Genomic DNA, 17,754 nt, shown 5'->3' with positions numbered 1-17,754 from the left:
TGACATGCATCTTCATCCAATAATGCTTGTAATTGTTGGTCTTCAAACTTTTTCGGTTGACCTGGATGTTCTTTGTCTTTCACATAGAAATCATCACTTTTAAAGTGTTTAAATCAGTGTTCACAAGTATCTTGAGATGGAGCACATTCACCATAAGCTTCCCGAAGTATATGATAACTTTTTCTTCAAAATAATGAATTAAAACTTCCTGCAAATGCTCTTTTTTTGGCACGAAATTCAACATTTTTTAAAAGTATATTTTATTGATTTTTTACAGAGAGGAAGGGAGAAAGATAGAGAGTTAGAAACATCGATGAGAGAGAAACATCGATCAGCTGCCTCCTGCACACCCCCTACTGGGGATGTGCCCGCAACCAAGGTACATGCCCTTGACTGGAATCGAACCTGGGACCCTTCAGTCCACAGGCTGACGCTCTATCCACTGAGCCAAACTGGTTAGAACGAAATTCGACATTTTTAAGCGTAAACATATCTATGATGTTAACACCTTCAGCAAATTTGACATATGAAGTTTTTAAGCTTGTTGTCAATACAACAAAATAGCATACATATCAAATCATACATATATCAACATATGTTTAACTCCATCTATTGAAAAAAATCCACATTATTAACTGGTACACCTAGTATATATATGACCATTCGACTGGTAGCTATGATGCGCACTGACCACCAGGGGGCAGATGCTCAATGCATAGGCATGGAAACATGGAACAGATTAATGAATCTCAGAGGGAAGTGGGGAGGGTGGGAAGAGATTAACTAAAGATTTTATATGCATACTAGAGGCCCGGCGCATGGATTCATGCACTGATTCAGGCAATATTTTGTTTGGAAAATAGGATGAGAGAGAGATATTTGCAAACCACTCTCAGTTTAAAATTTACTATCTAATGTGGTAAGGCCACTGTTATGTTCTACATAAAAAATCAATTCCAATCATATTTAAAAAGATTACATAATCAACATGTCTCCATTAAAACAGCCAAAGAAGAAGCCAGTGGATGAATGGTAAGACTGAGAGCTATGTGTAAGCCAGGGTGATGCAGCAGCAGGGTCTGTGGTCTGAGGTTGAGACCTGCCTCCCTAGGTGGCTTTGGTGGCAGTCACCACCCCGAGATCCCATTGAATTCGAAGCCTGGCTGGTTTTAACATAACACAGGAGCTCAGACTAATGAAGACATGGTATCACCTGGCTCTAGAGCAGTGGTTCTCAACCTTCCTAATGCCGTGACCCTTTAATACAGTTCCTCATGTTGTGGTGATCCCCAATTTCATTGTTACAAATTGAACATAATTAAAGCATAGTGATTAATCACAAAAACAATATGTAATTATATATGTGTTTTCCGATGGTCTTAGGCGACCCCTGTGAAAGGGTCGTTCGACCCCCGAAGGAGTCTCAACCCACAGGTTGAGAACCGCTGCTCTAGAGGTACCAAGGCGATCAGGGTTGGGAAAAGCACTTTAAAAAAAAAAAAATATATATATATATATATTTTATTGATTTTTTACAGAGAGGAAGGGTGAGAGATAGAGAGTTAGAAACATCGATGAGAGAGAAACATCGATCAGCTGCCTCCTGCACATCTCCCACTGGGGAGGTGCCCGCAACCCAGGTACATGCCCCTGACCGGAATCGAACCTGGGACCTTTCAGTCCGCAGACCGACGCTCTATCCACTGAGCCAAACCGGATTCGGCGGGAAAAGCACTTTTCAGAAAACCAGCTCTCAGTTGCAAAGACTTCCCTTCTTATCACTGTGCCTATTCTTTCTCCTAAAAGGACCTCTGCTCCCCTTTACCTGGTAAAATAATCTTTTGAGGCTCATTTCAAAAGCGGCCACCTGTCTGAAAGTTTCCTTTGGATCAAGTTTGCGAGTCACGCCTCCCCCCTTCAGACACCCTTAAGGAAGCTGCTGAGAGGGCCATGCTGCGTATTGCTGATTTGCTTGTGCATCCCTGGTAACTAACATCTATTAACCACCTGATCTGAATAAATGGATGAAACGATGGTGTTAGGGGTAGGGATGAATTAGGAAACCAATTCTAATTTGAAACAAGCTGGCTGAACCAGGCAACCTTAAGCTTTCTGGGTCTTAGATTTTTCCGTAAAACTTAGAGACCAGAGCTTATCACAAACTAATGAGCAATTAGCTATAAATTACCTTTTCAATTTATTTTAGGTAAGAGGCGGTGGTCAGGGAGGCTTCTGTATTTGTAAACTAAAAATACACACGTTATGGATTTCCCCAGGCAACTTAAATTTCAATGTGACTCACCGTCGCCATCTGCTGGTAAAAGGTGAAACATCTATTTCATTTAAAGATGGAAATCACAAGGCTTCTAAAAACAGGTATGACACACACACGTACACTCACAAACACACACACACCACACCACCATGACCACTGTTTAACCTACAAAATCTAATCTAGAAATTATGGGACATCCAGATTAAAGATTCAATTCCAGAATTCCCTACAGTATGCTGCACATAGAAACACCATTTAATATCTAAAATCCATCTTCAAATATTTTCTTGTCACTTATTGATTATTAATGCTATCTCACTAGCATGTGGGAAAAGGCTGGCTACCTTATTTTCAGGCTGTGTAGAAAAGGAGACAGGAGAATTTCCAAACAGGGTAAAGCTTTATTTCCTTACTTCTTGAAGAATAAGAAAAGCAGAAGATTACAAATCAATACCATTAGTGCTTTAAGACATGTGACTTTGGTTGACGAGATTGAAAGAGATTATGGTCATGGCCTCACCAATAAAATATTATTTTATTTCACCACATAATACCCCAAGGCATAATCATATATGAGCGTGTTAGGAAAAAAAAGAGAAATTCAATAAGTTGATTGGTAACAAGCCTCCTGCTATGTGTGCACATCTACAGTTCAAATACAAGGGAGAAACAAATAAAGTGATCATTATCCACCGAGGAGACAGGAGGACGAGATCTAGAGTCACAGACAGCAACTGTTTCCAACAGAGAAACCGCCTGCAGTTGGAGCATGAGCGTTCCCAGAGGGGAGGGCACACGGGGAGTGGGAGGGGGAAATGCTGGCTTTTACTCGCCTGAAAGCAAGATCCAATAAACTGTAACCAACAGGAAGCTTCATTCTACACAGTATACACGAGTACAGTTGAGGGAATAATGTACTTAGGAAGTTACTTAATGTAAAGTTAAAGGTTAGAATGAAGATGCTTGTGTGGCTAAGAGCATGAATTCTGGAGCCAGAGTGAGAATTCTGTCCTCTTAGGCGCTGTGTAATCTCAGCCAAATTACTTAACCTCTCTGTTGCCTTGATCCTTCATTTGTAAAATTGGGATAATTAATGGCACCTACCTCAAAGCAGTATAGTGAAGATTAAATAGATTCAAGTGCTACAAATAGCACCCGGGACATAGTAAGTACTATGTAAAAATGTTTGTTGATATTAATTAAGGAAGAAAGATTTCTTTCTACTTAAACAGTATCAATTATAGCGTATCCATCACTTTTGGGCTGAATAGCCTTGGTTGGTTGGATAGAAAAATGAGGTATTTTTAGTTGTGACAGAAATGATGGATGCATAAAAGTGAACACTGGCTGACACATTCTTTATTATTAGCTACCAAATATTTACTCTGTTATTTTGAATTACATACTATACACGTTCATTAACTATATGTACACATGCATGTATATGTCACTTGCGTGCCTAAGTGCACATCCGTGTGCGTGGAGTGCGGCATATGTACCTTGGGTGATACAGAAGCAATGGAATACATACGCGGCAAGGCAAGGAGTATTGCTAGACTAAACTACCTTTGAGTTTTAGCTCCACAACTGTGTCATGAGTAAAGATCCATACAAAGTCATTCCAGAGACTTTTCAGCAAAAACCTTAACTGGTATTAAGGTCTGTCAGTGCTTAGCATAGAGGAGATTCAGCAGTAAGTGGGGTGTCAAAGATACTTTGGTTTTTATTTTATTAGCCCCATGAGTGAAGACGGAAGTTTCCTGGAAACCACACGTTCTATATGAACAGAACAGCCTTCCACGCACCTTTTCGATTAACTCATAGCTCTCCTCGAGCTTGAGCGGCCGGTTCTGCACAGCGGTGGACGCGCGCTCATAGACTGCTCGCCACTCCTGAAAGTCACTCTCTGAAATCTCAGCCACAGCGAAGCATAAAGTTCTTAACCCTGAAAAAGGGAGCATGCACCTCAACACCAAATAAAATTTTATTCAGGAGTCTGACCCTTCCATTTTTATTTAACAACGTCTTATTTAGGACACATTGATTTAATTGCAACATGTTGAAGTCCAATTCAAGAATGACAAACCTTAGCGTAAATGTGTATTAATATTTCCCTAGCCTTTAAAATTGGCACCCTTATTTTAATTCCCAGCTCCTTCAATCTATCCTCCATGGCTAGAATGACTTTCTTAAAACCTAATTTTATCAGGTTATGCCTTTGCTTGAAATCTTTCATTCGTTCCCCAGAAAGAACTCCAAACCCACTCACCCTATAGCATTGTTTTCAACCCCATTCTCTGCCATTCACTTCCTATACACCAGGGCCTTCGCGGTCACTTTTTCTGCATCACACCTTCTCCAATTCTCTTCCACTTCCACTGTCTGTTTTGCATCTACTTTAAGACTCAATTCTTAAAATCACCTCTTTAAAGCATCCTCCTCTCACCCAGACACCCGGCCCCCCTCCAAGCCTGGTCAGAAATCCCCAAAACACTGCTATGGTGTGAATGGCAATGTTTCGTTATTATTATTATTATTTTCTCCTACATTAGCTTAGCACTCCTGGAGGGCAGGGACCTTCCGTATCTATAACTCCAGTTCTGAGCACAGTGGCCGGCTCATCATACTGGCTTCCTAGATGCTTATGAAGAGAGGAAGAGAGACCCCAATGAGGTCCACTGGGAGAGCCACCTTCCTCTCACTGGGTCAGGGTTGTATTTATTATTGCTTTTCACCACTATAAATTTATAGTTATAAAGAGTCTTAAAAAAAACAGGACTAGTGACAAAAAACCATCGGAAACAGCCTGTGGAAAACAGTCAAAGCTGATGTTTGAGGGGACCTGTTCCCAGGGCTCAGTGTCTTTCAATTTCATAACTCACCTGGAGGCTACCTTCAGCCAGAAAAACAAGGAAGAGGCAAAACACCTGTCAGCCATGACCAATGCAGTTAACCAGGTTCCCGAAAAGACAAGGCCCTCGCTCAGGTTCACTGACCTCTCAGAAGACTAGGTGCTAGTCATCTCGGGTCAATAAACCATGGCCGGGGAACATGTCAGAAACAGGAAACGAAGAACACAGGACGTCAAGTGCCCGGAGGACTCTGCTGTCCCAGAAAGCAGCAGGGCTGTCTATGGCCCGATCACCGAGAGGAACTGAAATCTCTGGGGCCATATTAGGACATGTTTCTCTCTTTCGGAAACTTGGCTGGAGACTTACTGTGGGGAAGCCATGGAGTCGAAGTGTGTTCAGACCAGGGCCAGGAAGAATGGGGTGGAGGCGGAGGCCATGACCATTTGAACTGTCTGGGTGCTGGCATGTCTTTAACATCACAACTAGAGAGGGAAGATGCTCCATTGATTGGGAGCCTGCGCTGCATGCTGGGTAGTTACACCTGCCGAGCCCTCGGAGGCTGCGCCTTAAGGAATCTGAACGCTATGGACGTGAGTGTCTCCAAGTTCTTGCATTTTTGGAGGAGAATTGGGAGGTTATTTATGTCCTTGCTTTTCAAAGCCTAGTGCTTTGAAACATTCCGGTCTTTTCACAGTTCGGATTAAGAGGAAGAAGGATTTGATCCGAGGTCAGGCTTGGTGCCACTGGCACGGGTTCCAGCCCGAGACAAGAGTGAAAGTTAGATGGGAAGTTAGATGCAGCTCGAACAACTTATATTAAGTTTAGAGTTAAGACTCTACAGATTTTGTATAACTGAGCCTGGTATTGGTTGACTCTCCCTTCCTTTCCTCTACCCTAGATCAGCTCCCTGAGGGTATGCACTGTTTTGTCCCAGGGATCACACATTTCCGTAGGATGGAGAAGGAGCATTGAGTATGTTTACCACAGATTCTCAGGCCTCACACAGAGGCTGGTGGGCGGCAGGGGCTTAAGAAAACTCTCGAGTTGAAACTGAATTGAGTAACTATTTTAATAGGTTATACAGGTTTATTCGTTTCTTCTATTTTTTTATTCAGATTAGAATACCCAGTTCTTTGCCTCTCGTTTCTTTTCCTTCTTTATTGCTTGAGATACAAAGTCAAATATTTAAACTGTAAATAGTGCCGATTCTCGAAAGTGGACCAATTTATAGGTTCTGTACCTACTACACCAAAGGGACAAAGTTTCTTAAAATTTTAATAAATACAGGAAAGCAAAATAAAAATAATGGGTGGGAATAGCATATAGTATGATGTAAATAATCAACCTTAATCATTATCTTGCTTCAGGAATCTCTAAGTAAAATAATAACAATGATCCCACAGGATATCGGTAGTCTATGACTTTAAAAACATTTAATCATGCTTTATTACAATAGTACACTCACCTTCTGTAGCAAACTGCTCTAAATGTTTTAGGGTAATTTCTTTGAATTTTGAAGTCTCTGCCAGTCGGTCATAAATGACGGTGTCCTGGGAAACAAACAGAAGGTATAAAATTAAACTAAGTATTCTGAGTTCAATAAAGTTGATATTCGCAACATTATCGGTAGCAAATCCATATAAAAACAACCAATCACTTTAAGCATTGGTTTTAAAGCATAGAAGATTGCTCCTGAATAATACCATTTTCATAATGACAATAACGAATAAGGTTTTAGTCCAATATTTTCATCTTTTTCCTCTGAATAAATGTGTAGTCATTCCAACATTCAAGATCTCATATTCTATCAACACGTCACCTTCTACATGCTGCAGGATCTCTACCCCACTCCTTACCCCACCCCCGTCTCTGAAGGTTGTGCAGAACACGGCAGTGTTCACAGGTGCACGAGGAAGAATGGTCCAGCCTCAAAAAGTTCAATGCTGAAGAGCCTGCCCTGCTGCAACTTCCCAGAGCCTTTAAAATGCTACTGTGGCCTGACCGGTGTGGCTCAGTGGTTGAGCATCGACCTATGAACCAGGAGGTCAGGACTCGATTCCTGGTCGGGGCACCTGCTGGGTTGCGTTGTGGGCTCAATCCCCAGTGGGGGGCATGCAAGAGGCAACCCATCAATGATTCTCTCATCACTGAAGTTTCTGGCTCTCTCTCCTTCTCCCTTCCTCTCTGAAATATAAACACATTTTAAAAAATAATAAGATGCTACTGTGTGTGATGCATCTCTAAGGGGACTATATGGCTATGCCAAACTCATTCACTCCTAACCTTTTCGTGGTAACGGCACCTTTGATGGGACCGTGCTGACAGAAGGATTCTGAGAGACACGGGTCTAAATCCACTGAGAGGGCTGGCGGGTAGAGTAGGGAGAATCGTGGACACACCCAGCATCACCACAGAGCTATGTACTTCTCACTGTGTCACTTTAGCTGGCAAACTCCATTTCCTTAGCCTGTAAAACCCAATTCCTGGATTCTCTTTAAAGCCCCTTTCTGCTTTAACTTCACGGACCACGTATGTTTCTCGAAGTCTTGCCCCTTTGTAAACTGCCTATTGTTCCTTCAGTTACTCTTTGGCCTGGGTTGAACATTTTAAGAATTTTAGTATTTGGCCTTCCTGGTTTTATTAGACCAGGAAAAAATAAATCATTTACCTGCAATTACTTTCTCAGTGGTATTCCCCACGCCGGGGTCTCTGGTCTCAGGGCTGCGCTGGAAGCAGACTAATGGACGATGATTTAGAGCCCTTGGGAGCAGCAGAACCCACTGACCTCAGAGCAGATGGAGTATTCCCGGCCTCAATTAGGAATTTCTTTTCATTTTTCAGTGGCGGGATGGGAAGGGGGGGCAAAGCAAAGGAAACGATAATTTCCCCGCATGGCTCCTTTCTGAGAATGAAAGGTATACCTTAGGAACTTTTTTTTTTTCCCCAGAGACTAATGACATTTTCAATGAAATTAAAATAGGTCATTTTATTTATTTTATTTTATTGGGGGGGACTATCAATTTATTTTATTTTTTTCTTTCTACTCTTTTTAATTTTTATTTATTTTTAATTGTTTTATTGCTTAAAGTATTACAAAGAGTATTACATATGTCTCCTTTTTTTTTCTCCCCTTGACCTTCCCCTAGCCTCCCATACCCCCCAGTGTCTTGTGTCCATTGGTTATGCTTATATGCATGCATACAAGTCCTTCGGTTGATCTCTTATCCACCCCCCAACCCTCCCAGGCCATTTTAAAGCTAAGAAAATCTTTTAAATGATTAAAATCATGTAAACAAAAGTGATAATAGGGCTGGGGAGAGGAAATTCTGCAAAGCAGCCAAGCATTCTGGTCGGAGAAACTGATGCTCAGAACAGGAGAATTTTCTGCCCTCTTCAAGGCGTGGAGGAAAGCAGGGGACAGAACATGACTTCCTGCATGAATCGTATGGCATGTTTTTAAGTGACAATCACAGTTGGCCATCCTTACATGTGAAAAGTAAATACACATTGATAATGTGTATTTTGTTTTCAGGCTAATTTATCAGTTGATAATTTTGTGTGGCCCCCAGATGATGTTATAAATATCCAAATGGCCCTTGGCAGAGAAAAGGTTCCCCACCCCTGTTCTAGAGGAACTCTTCAGGTGCGATCGTCTAATTCGCTAATTCCACTCCCACCTCTTCGGCTCTGTCTAATCTAGAGTTTATTCCATTTACTGACATTCTTTCTTAAATTTATTTATGGTTTCTAATTTATCTTACAGGTAGCCCATTCTCCCCTCCCCCAATTTATTTTTTAATATAAATAACTAGGAGCCTAGCGTGCAATTCGAAATCACGCGGCCCTGCCTCACTCTCTGGCCCTTGAAGCAGCTGCAGCCGCTGCTGATCAGGTTTTCAACCAGTGCAGGCATGCGGAGGCCCCTGCCACCCCGCCCCCCACGCTGCGCACGCAACCTCCTGTCCAGTACAGTGTCCCGGTTAATTAGCATACTTCTCTATTATATATATAGATTGAAAATAAAAAATTATTTTTTTATCATGTTGTACTCTAGACATCCTTTGCTAGACTGGTCCATACAGATGACTTCAACTGGAGTGCATCCACACTCCAGTCTTGCTTTCTCCCTCTCTGCCTGCATCCCCATCTATTGGGTCTCTACTCCCCAGCAGAGGTTGGCATGAGCTTTGCTTAGCCTCATTGCATCACTGGGAAGCTCACTGCTGTCTTAAGCTTCAAGGAGTGGAAGTTGGCTCCCATCTGCATGTTACAGAGAGAACTATTTGCCACCTTCGCCCCACAGAAACCAATCTCCAGCCACTCCTTCCTGATTCCAAACCCAGGGCCTAGGACTCCCACCCCACTCAGCTCAAGCTTCATTTCAATGTACTGCTTTGACTTTCTGTTCCTACTTGCTTTGAGCCTGGTTTTGTCTTTTTTCTCCTCATACTGTTATCCATCACTGCCATGATATTGGAATTGAGGAAATACATCAAAGTATGAACAGACTATCTAGCTTGACTGGGAAGTATTAGTGATGGCTTCTTAATTGACTTCTATAATAATAAAACCATAATATGCTAATTAGACCAGACGTCCTTCTGGACGACCTTCTGAACGAAGCCATGGCGGCCAGAGGGAAGCCTGGGTCCCGGGTACCAGAGGGAAGCCAGTGCTGGCAGCCGGGGGAAGGAAGGCCTACTTTTGCACGAATTTTGTGTATCAGGCCTCTTTGGCTTATTACTAAAGTACTATGTTGCACTTGTCACTGTTGATTATTCACTCTACCAAGGAATCATCCCCTCCAAATTTCAGTCTCCCCTCACCCCCAGATCCTCTGAGTTTCACCTTTAGTCCTGCTCTCCTTTCATGTGATATTTTCTTCCTGTGAGTTCTCATCCATCTTCTGCTTTTAGTTTCCACCTACACTGTTATCTCCTAAATCTGTATCAGCACCCCAGTTTTCCTCCCCCAGGAAATCGAGGTTATCTCTGCCTTATGGGCCAGAGGTTGCCCCCAACACTCTATCTTGGAAGTGGTATCAGTTAGTAAACTCAGCCAAGTAGAAATCTGACAATAATCCTAGACCATCTCTTTCCTCATCACCCACATGTAATCAGTTACTAAATCCTAAATCTCTGTCCTCTCAGTCCTCTCTGCATCTGACTTGGTTCAGATCCTTATCAACTCTTGCCTGGACTATCATCTAATAGCCTCAACTGGTAACTCCATATACAGCTCTTTCTTGTCTTAACACATCTTCCTAAATGGCATTAGAACAATCTAGAAACAAACAAAAGTTCTTGGGCATCAAAAAACCTATGAGCTAACTCACATTTCCAGCCTTACATTCTGCTGTTCCCTATCAAACTACACGTAGTTCTCAAATTACCTTGCTGTTTTATATGCTTATGCCTTTTTAATATTTAACCACATTTCATAGCCAATTTGAAAATGGGGAAAAACAATGCAATGAGCAAGTTAATGTTTGCCAACGATGTCCGTGATTATTCAAAAAGGAAATCCAGTGTTTTTATTTTGTATTCAATGCTTTAATTCCCCAAACAAAATTTCTAGGTAGATTACTCAAAACTAAGCAGGACAAAATGTGAGCTGGGTATACTAAACTGGACACTTTTACATCCTCCATTCAAAGTGAGAGGTCTTCAAGGCTCTCTTTATCCCCTTATCATTGAGTGTTACCATGGAGATGCAGACGACCTTTACAATATACCTTAATATTGTATTCTCATCTTCTCTTTATATATATTTCTCTGACTAGTCTTAAGCTCCTGACAAGTCTTGGGTCTTATCTTCCTATATCCAAATCCATTTCAAAGTCTAGTAGATAAAATGTACACAACAAATAAATGTTAATTGTTTGGATCAACAACCAAAGGAATTCGAAGACTAAACTCATGAGACACCACGAAGTAGTTCTACCAAATGCTTTAAAACCAAGGCATTGAAAAACACTCTCAACAGGAATTAAGTAAGACGCTTGGGCTTCGTAATAAGGTCAATTTTCAAGTTCCATGGAATTTTAAAGTGAGGTTTTTTATTATATTCAAAATTGCAAAGTTCCAACTTGGTACGTTACCTGACTAGTCCAAATAGACTAAGGTACCTGAAAAGGATAATTCAGAAGGAAAATACTAACCAATTTTAAGAACAACAAAAAAGGCTCTGGTCAGTAGATTTCTTATTTTTCAATGCGTGGAAAGATATTTTAACTAGGAAAATTAAATTATAATGACCTATTGCTGTTTCTGGCATCTAACCTGCCAACATACCAAAGCCAACCAATAGTTAAAAATTCTGTTATAATTTAAAACAATGCAAGACAAATAGCGATCACCACGTGAAGAAATTATAGCAGTAATTCTGATCCAATCCCCATCCCCCCCATTTCAGTGGTCTTTAAAAATTAAAATTGGTGTGGATCACTACCTTTCTAATACAATTTAAGAATATTTTCTGTATTTAAGTGTCTCTTATCTTCTTTATGTAACATAAACCTTAAATGTTATGTATCAAAAATTAAATTATATGAATAACCTAGGCCACACTTTTTTAAAGCACCAAACTGACCCAGAAGGAATTCCACGTTGCACCAGAAGAGACCAAACACTATTACTATATAACACCAACAAAAGTGGATGTCAGCAACTTCATGCTACACATCTGTGTTACATTTCCACAGCAGAATGCTTAACATAGACATTATAAACCATCATCAATCAAACCTGCAAAAGACAAAAATAAAAACTTACAGCTCCTTTGCAGTAGAGTCGTAACTTCCCGGATGGAGTGCGAACGATCACCGACATTCTTTTCCTGGTGCTGGAAGAAAAGGTTTTCCATAACGTGTCATCATCCTGAGCACACGCATCGATACGTCTGTCATGCCTCATATACTTTAATGGTCACACCGAAAAAATAAATTTGACCAAAGTGTGACCACGTATACACACCATCCCCTGAGTGTGCAGTTGGGTACCTCGGAAAGTTCCTTTACGTTTTTCAAGGCCGTGGGGTACCATCTGCTGCCCCGGAGGGATAATTTACGAAACAGCTCCCTAGACACCTGCTGGAGTTAGTACCCACCAGGGTAGAGGAGAGCTCTGGTCCAATGTGTTCAGATTAAAGAACAACAACTACATTCAAGCCGGTATGTTTTAGGATGAACTGCATGTCACTAAAAACAGAAATGACAGTCTCTCCTCACCACTGCACGGAATGGCTCAATCCAACACCTGCTTTTCAACCTTCCCCTGAGCTGACTTGGCAGCAGTTTCTCACACAGGTGACCATGATCATCCTGGAATCATCCTCTTCCGCTGGCTCCGTGCCATTATCCTCTGCTTCTCTAACCACAAAGCAGTCTCATGGCCAATTCCCCCCTTTTTCTAACCAACCCTTAAATTTGGAGTTACTCACGGCTCAATCCTCGGCCTTTCTTGTTTCCCTCATTCTCTATTTTATATCCAGCAGATCCAACTCATCTCCATGGCTTTGGGCACCATTGACAGGCCCACGACTACAGAGTTTCTATTTCGCCCACTGGCTTCTCTTTCATGCTCCCGGCCATCATACCCAGCTGCCTACCTCGGACACCTCCATTTGTGTATCTCACGGGCATGTACAATTCAAACATGTCGCCCGCCACGTCTATTCCTATTGCTGTACCTGCTACCTGTGTAAACAGTACCTCTGTCTACCCAGCTATTCATGCCTGAGACTCTAATTCCTCCCTCCTTTCCCCTTCCACACCCAATCCACCCCCAAGTCCCCCTGACATCCCTCAAGGTACCTGGGTTCTATCAATTTCACTTTATTTTCACTACTATCAGCCTAATTTAAACCACCAATGTTTCTCAAGGAGCCTGTTTTAATACCGCCTTATTCACCTTTTTCCCTTTCGCCCTTACGCCCTTACGCCTACCCCCATCACCCTTAAGCACCCTGCAAAAGCCTAACCTCCCAGCCTTGCTTTCTTTTCCTTCGTGGCACGAACCACTTAGCACAGGGCTTATACGTGTATGCTAACAAACAAACATGTCCACATGCTAATGGATAGGCTATTTATAAATATTTTATGGATATAATACAAGGGAGCATAGGAAAAACAGCCACTTTGCCCTGTGAATGGCAAAGTGAAACCTTTAAAGGCCCTTCTGTCTGTAGCTGAAGACTATTTGCCCCAAGAATGTAGGTCAGCTGGGAGACGAAATAGGCATGTGGGAATAAAAAGCCTACAACCCAGATATATCACTGATTATAACAGAAGGCCTTCATTATTTGACGTTAAGAAATGAAGTGAGTAGAATAATCTCATTGCTTTCTGCTCTTTCCCTTTAGATAGTGACTGGTTTGATACCTAACAGAGACATGGCTATGTTTTCCGGAATCCCAGCGATGGTTAGGTATAATGAGCACATAATGAGAGTGGTGGGATCTTAACTCTGATTCATCTTCACTCCACATCCATCTTGGTCCGTCTAAGTACAACACTGTTTCCAGATCATTAGCCGCAAGACTCCTGGTCCTATACCCCACGGCTGTGATGCAGACGGTCACGCTGAAAAATAGTTTTACCCTATCTTCAGGCATCCTATCTTGCAACATTCTGAAGGAAGCTGTTTCTGATTTATCTCCAGCTATGAAAATTAAACACTGTACCAAAGATTTTAATGTAATATTTTGTCTAAATTAAGTTCAGTTAAAGAAAATAAAGCACACTTTCTTACTTATTTAAAAAGGGAAAAATAACAATAGATAGACATTTATCTTATGCACACAAATCATAGAGCAGATGTTTTTACCTGGTGAACTCCAGGACATTGAGCAATTCATATCTTTCTTCTTGCCCCAGCTATAAAGAAAAGGAATTTATGATTACATAAATTTGGAAGTTTCTTTGCCTTCTTGTGAATAAACCTTAGTCGTGAAATTTTAATGTAAAAAATGTCAACACCAACAAATCGTCCCTTTTGAAATATATCATCTTTTATTGAACTTACTAACTTTCAGGTTAAGATGGAAGATTGAACATTGCCATTTTTTTTTTAATATATTTTATTGATTTTTTACAGAGAGGAAGGGAGAGAGATAGAGAGTTAGAAACATCGATGAGAGAGAAACATCGATCAGCTGCCTCCTGCACATCTCCTACTGGGGATGTGCCCGCAACCCAGGTACATGCCCTTGACCGGAATCGAACCCGGGACCCTTCAGTCCGCAGGCCGACGCTCTATCCACTGAGCCAAACCGGTTTCGGCCATTTTTTACTTATTGATAGATTTTAAGAGAGAGAGAGAGAGAGAGAGAGAGAGAGAGAGAAACATTAAGTTGTTGTCCCACTTATTTATGTATTCATTGGTTGGTTCTTGTATGTGCCCTGACCATGGATTGAACCTGCAACCTTGGCATATTGGGATGATACTCTAGCCTGAACATTCACACTTAATTTCCATCCTTCCCAAAGCCCCACTGAAAAGACAGTAAACACTTAAAGAGAAAAACACTTCTAATGGCAGGAAAAAAAAAAAAGACAATAGCACCAAAAATTTGAAAAGAGCTTAATGAGTGGTATCTTACTTAGCAGAAACAGGAAGGTCAAATGCCACAGTAGCCACTGAAAAGCTGGGAACCAACCTGATTTGTATCACATCATCCTTCAAAGTCTATGGAAGTGAAACGCCAGACAGCTCTCGGACTATGAGATAAAAGGAGGGGCCTAAAATAGGGAGGACTGGGTAGGAGCTACGTGAAAAGAAGCCCAAACACTGGCCCTTCCTGCACTGGCAGGAGACTGGGGTGAAAGAGGACCTTTCGTCTAGAAGTGGACGGGCACAGCTGAAGATACGGCACTGCCATCCTGATGCTGGATGCTGGGCCTTAATGCCCTGACTCACTCAGCTCCCTACACTGTGCAGCCAGATCTTTCCAGGCAGAAATAGGAAGGTGACTCTGGAGAATCCAACAAACCAAGAGAAGTCCTAGAGGTACAGCTATCACAATTCCCGAAATAACCCTACGAGACCACCGTACCAGGAGGCTCATTGTGGACAAATACTCTCATGCTCAGAACTGCCACATCAGCTTTCACGTTCCTCATTCTTAACCATGAGGATCCCAAAGATTCATAGATGTCTACAGAAAGCTGTTAACACAGAACAAAGATACCCAACACACACAGGCAAAGGCAATTTGGAAGAAAGAGAGTTCAAACACAACACTGGATGTCGACCCATGGAGAGCCAGGTTCTGGGTTTCCTGATGGGCATGGGCTGGGGGGGGGGATGGGGAGATGTGAGCAGGTCCTGATGCCTGGTCACTTGGTTTCAATACCAGATGGAAGTGGCTTGACATATGCTTCATAGGTGGCACGTTCTGTTCGGTCATCGGAATTATACTGCAGTGGCTTCCTGATGGCATGAAACTTGTTGCAGTCCTTTATATTCTTGAAAATATTGCTGCCTTAGGCAGTATATGCTTCTTCTTCTTCTTCATATTATTATTATTATTACTAGAGGCTTGGTGCACGAAATTCATGCACGAGTGGGATCCCTAGGCCTGGCCGGCAATCAGGGCCAATCAGGTTCCCCATCCCAGCCTGGGGCCTGCCAGCTGGGGGGAGGGGCCAACCGCCACTGCGGCAAGTGGGTGGTGGGCTGATGGGGGCCTGTTGGCTGGGGGGAGGGACCAGAGGTTGGCCAGCAGGCTCCATTGACGATTGGGGCCTGCAGGCTGGGGGCAGCTCCTGCATCTGGCCCCTGGTGGTCAGTGCATGTCATAACGACTGGTCATTCGTCGTAATGGTTGCTTAGGCTTTTATATCTATAGATTATTATTATTATTATTATTATTATTATTAATCTTCACCCGAGAACATTTCTTTATTGATTTCTTTTTAGAGAGAGTGGAAGGGATGGTGAGAGACAGAGAGAAACATCGATGTGAGAGAGACACATCGATTAGTTGCCTCCCACATGCCCCTGATCAAGGCCAAACCTGCCACCAAGGTATGTGCCCTTGACCAGAGTTGAACCTGGGATCTTCAGTGCGTGGATGGAGGCTCTATCAACTGAGCCAAACCAGCTATGGCCAGTATATGCTTTTTAATGAGCCCATGAAGACAATGTTTGAAACAGTAAGCTTGCTTATAACAATTCTTATCTTTTTGTGATTAACATGTATACCCTGTATGCTACTCTTTGGTGGTATAAGAGGAGATTGGCCTTACTGTTCTACATATTACAGTTCTGGTCAAAGAGCTGGTATAGTCTACCATATGCCATATATAAGGGATGCTGTAATTAAATGTTGGTCATTTCTCCTAAGTAGAAAATGAGAAATTTTAGAAAAGAACATTTGAAAGTCAATGTTTAGTTATTGGTGAAGTTTTCCCCAAAACAATTATCACAGCCAAAAACAACTGCAGTGACAGTTTAAGCATTTACACTTTGGTGAAAACTATTGTTTAATTAAATTTTTATGCATGTAAATTTATTTTTTTATGTCTATTCTTTTTGTGAATTTCTTTTAAAATAAAAAATTCAAAGAACTATCATTATTCCTCTCAGAGAAATAACATAAGTATGACATGCATGAAACAAAAACAGCATACTATTAAAAAAGAAATATTGACAGGGCAAGAAAAGTTTTTGGAAATCAAAAACATGATAGGGAAAATGAAAAAAAAAATCAATGGAAGGGCAAGAAGACAAAGTTGAGAGAAACTTCCAAGAAGTAGAACAAAAAGGCAAAGGCCTGAAAAGAAGTTAAAAGATTAGTTCAAGAATTCTAAAGAGAGAGCAGAGCAAAAAGAAGGAAGGAAAATGGAATCACATTCAAGAAAATTTTCCAGAACTGAGGAATGGCCTATCAATTTACAAATGGAAAAAGGTTCAGTGCTCAGTAAAATGGGTTAAAATGTTCCCACTAAGGCATAGGATTGTACAATTTCAGAACTCTTAGGACAAAGAAGATCCTACAATCTTCAGAGAGGGGGCAGGGGCAGGGCAAGTCACAAAATATGTGGAATCACGATGGGTTCTGATTTCTCAACTAGGTGTGCTAGAAGCCAGAAGACAGTGAAGCAATCAAAATTCTTAAGGAAAATGATTTCCATCCTGAAATTCTATTTTCAGGCAGATTATCAACTATTAGGCACAATGGTAGGATAAAAAATGTTTAGACTTGAAAGGATTAAAAAAGCAAATAATTCCCCTTGTATCGTTTCTTAAGAAGCCACTAAAGAATGTGTCCACAAAAACTAAAGAGTAAACCAAGAACAAGGGAGAATGGGCTTTAGGAAATAGGAGATCCAGCACAGACTAAAGGTAAGTAAAGGGAATATAGGACAGTGACCCCAGGGTGACAACTGTAAGACTGTGAACTGTCAGCCAGGGCATCTGAGAGCCCTGCAAGGCAGGAGCTGGGCTTGCTGAGGGCTATCAGGACTGTGTCCTCTCCTTCCGTGACAACTTTTTAACCTGATGAAACTCACAGATCATGTGCCCCATCAAAACAAGGGAGTTCCCTGAGAAAGAAGACTTGAGATATAGGAAAAGTCCTAAACAGGAGAAAAATCTAAAGGAATATAAAATGCTATAGAAGCAG

At 41.6% G+C, this 17,754-nt stretch overlaps 1 protein-coding gene across 7 annotated transcripts in view; it reads right to left on the bottom strand.

Annotated features, from left to right (window-relative positions):
* The window catches only part of ATP8A1 (ATPase phospholipid transporting 8A1), a 205,900-nt gene that overhangs the window by 94,488 nt on the left and 93,658 nt on the right, over positions 1-17,754 (bottom strand). For all 7 annotated transcript variants that reach the window (XM_070397382.1, XM_070397375.1, XM_070397348.1 and 4 more), the window contains 4 exons: positions 13,953-14,002; positions 11,901-11,970; positions 6,593-6,677; positions 4,081-4,220 (listed from right to left, as the gene is read on the bottom strand). In XM_070397382.1, coding sequence (XP_070253483.1) covers positions 4,081-4,220; positions 6,593-6,677; positions 11,901-11,970; positions 13,953-14,002 — 345 coding nt within the window. The remainder of the gene's footprint in view (positions 1-4,080; positions 4,221-6,592; positions 6,678-11,900; positions 11,971-13,952; positions 14,003-17,754) is intronic.

Source organism: Myotis yumanensis, unplaced genomic scaffold, assembly GCF_028538775.1.
Source record: "Myotis yumanensis isolate MYYU_CA2020_CCGP unplaced genomic scaffold, mMyoYum1.0.hap1 SCAF_1, whole genome shotgun sequence".
NCBI lineage: Eukaryota > Metazoa > Chordata > Mammalia > Chiroptera > Vespertilionidae > Myotis > Myotis yumanensis.
The sequence above is the reverse complement of the archived record's forward strand: the minus strand, read 5'-3'. Positions and strand labels throughout refer to the sequence as shown.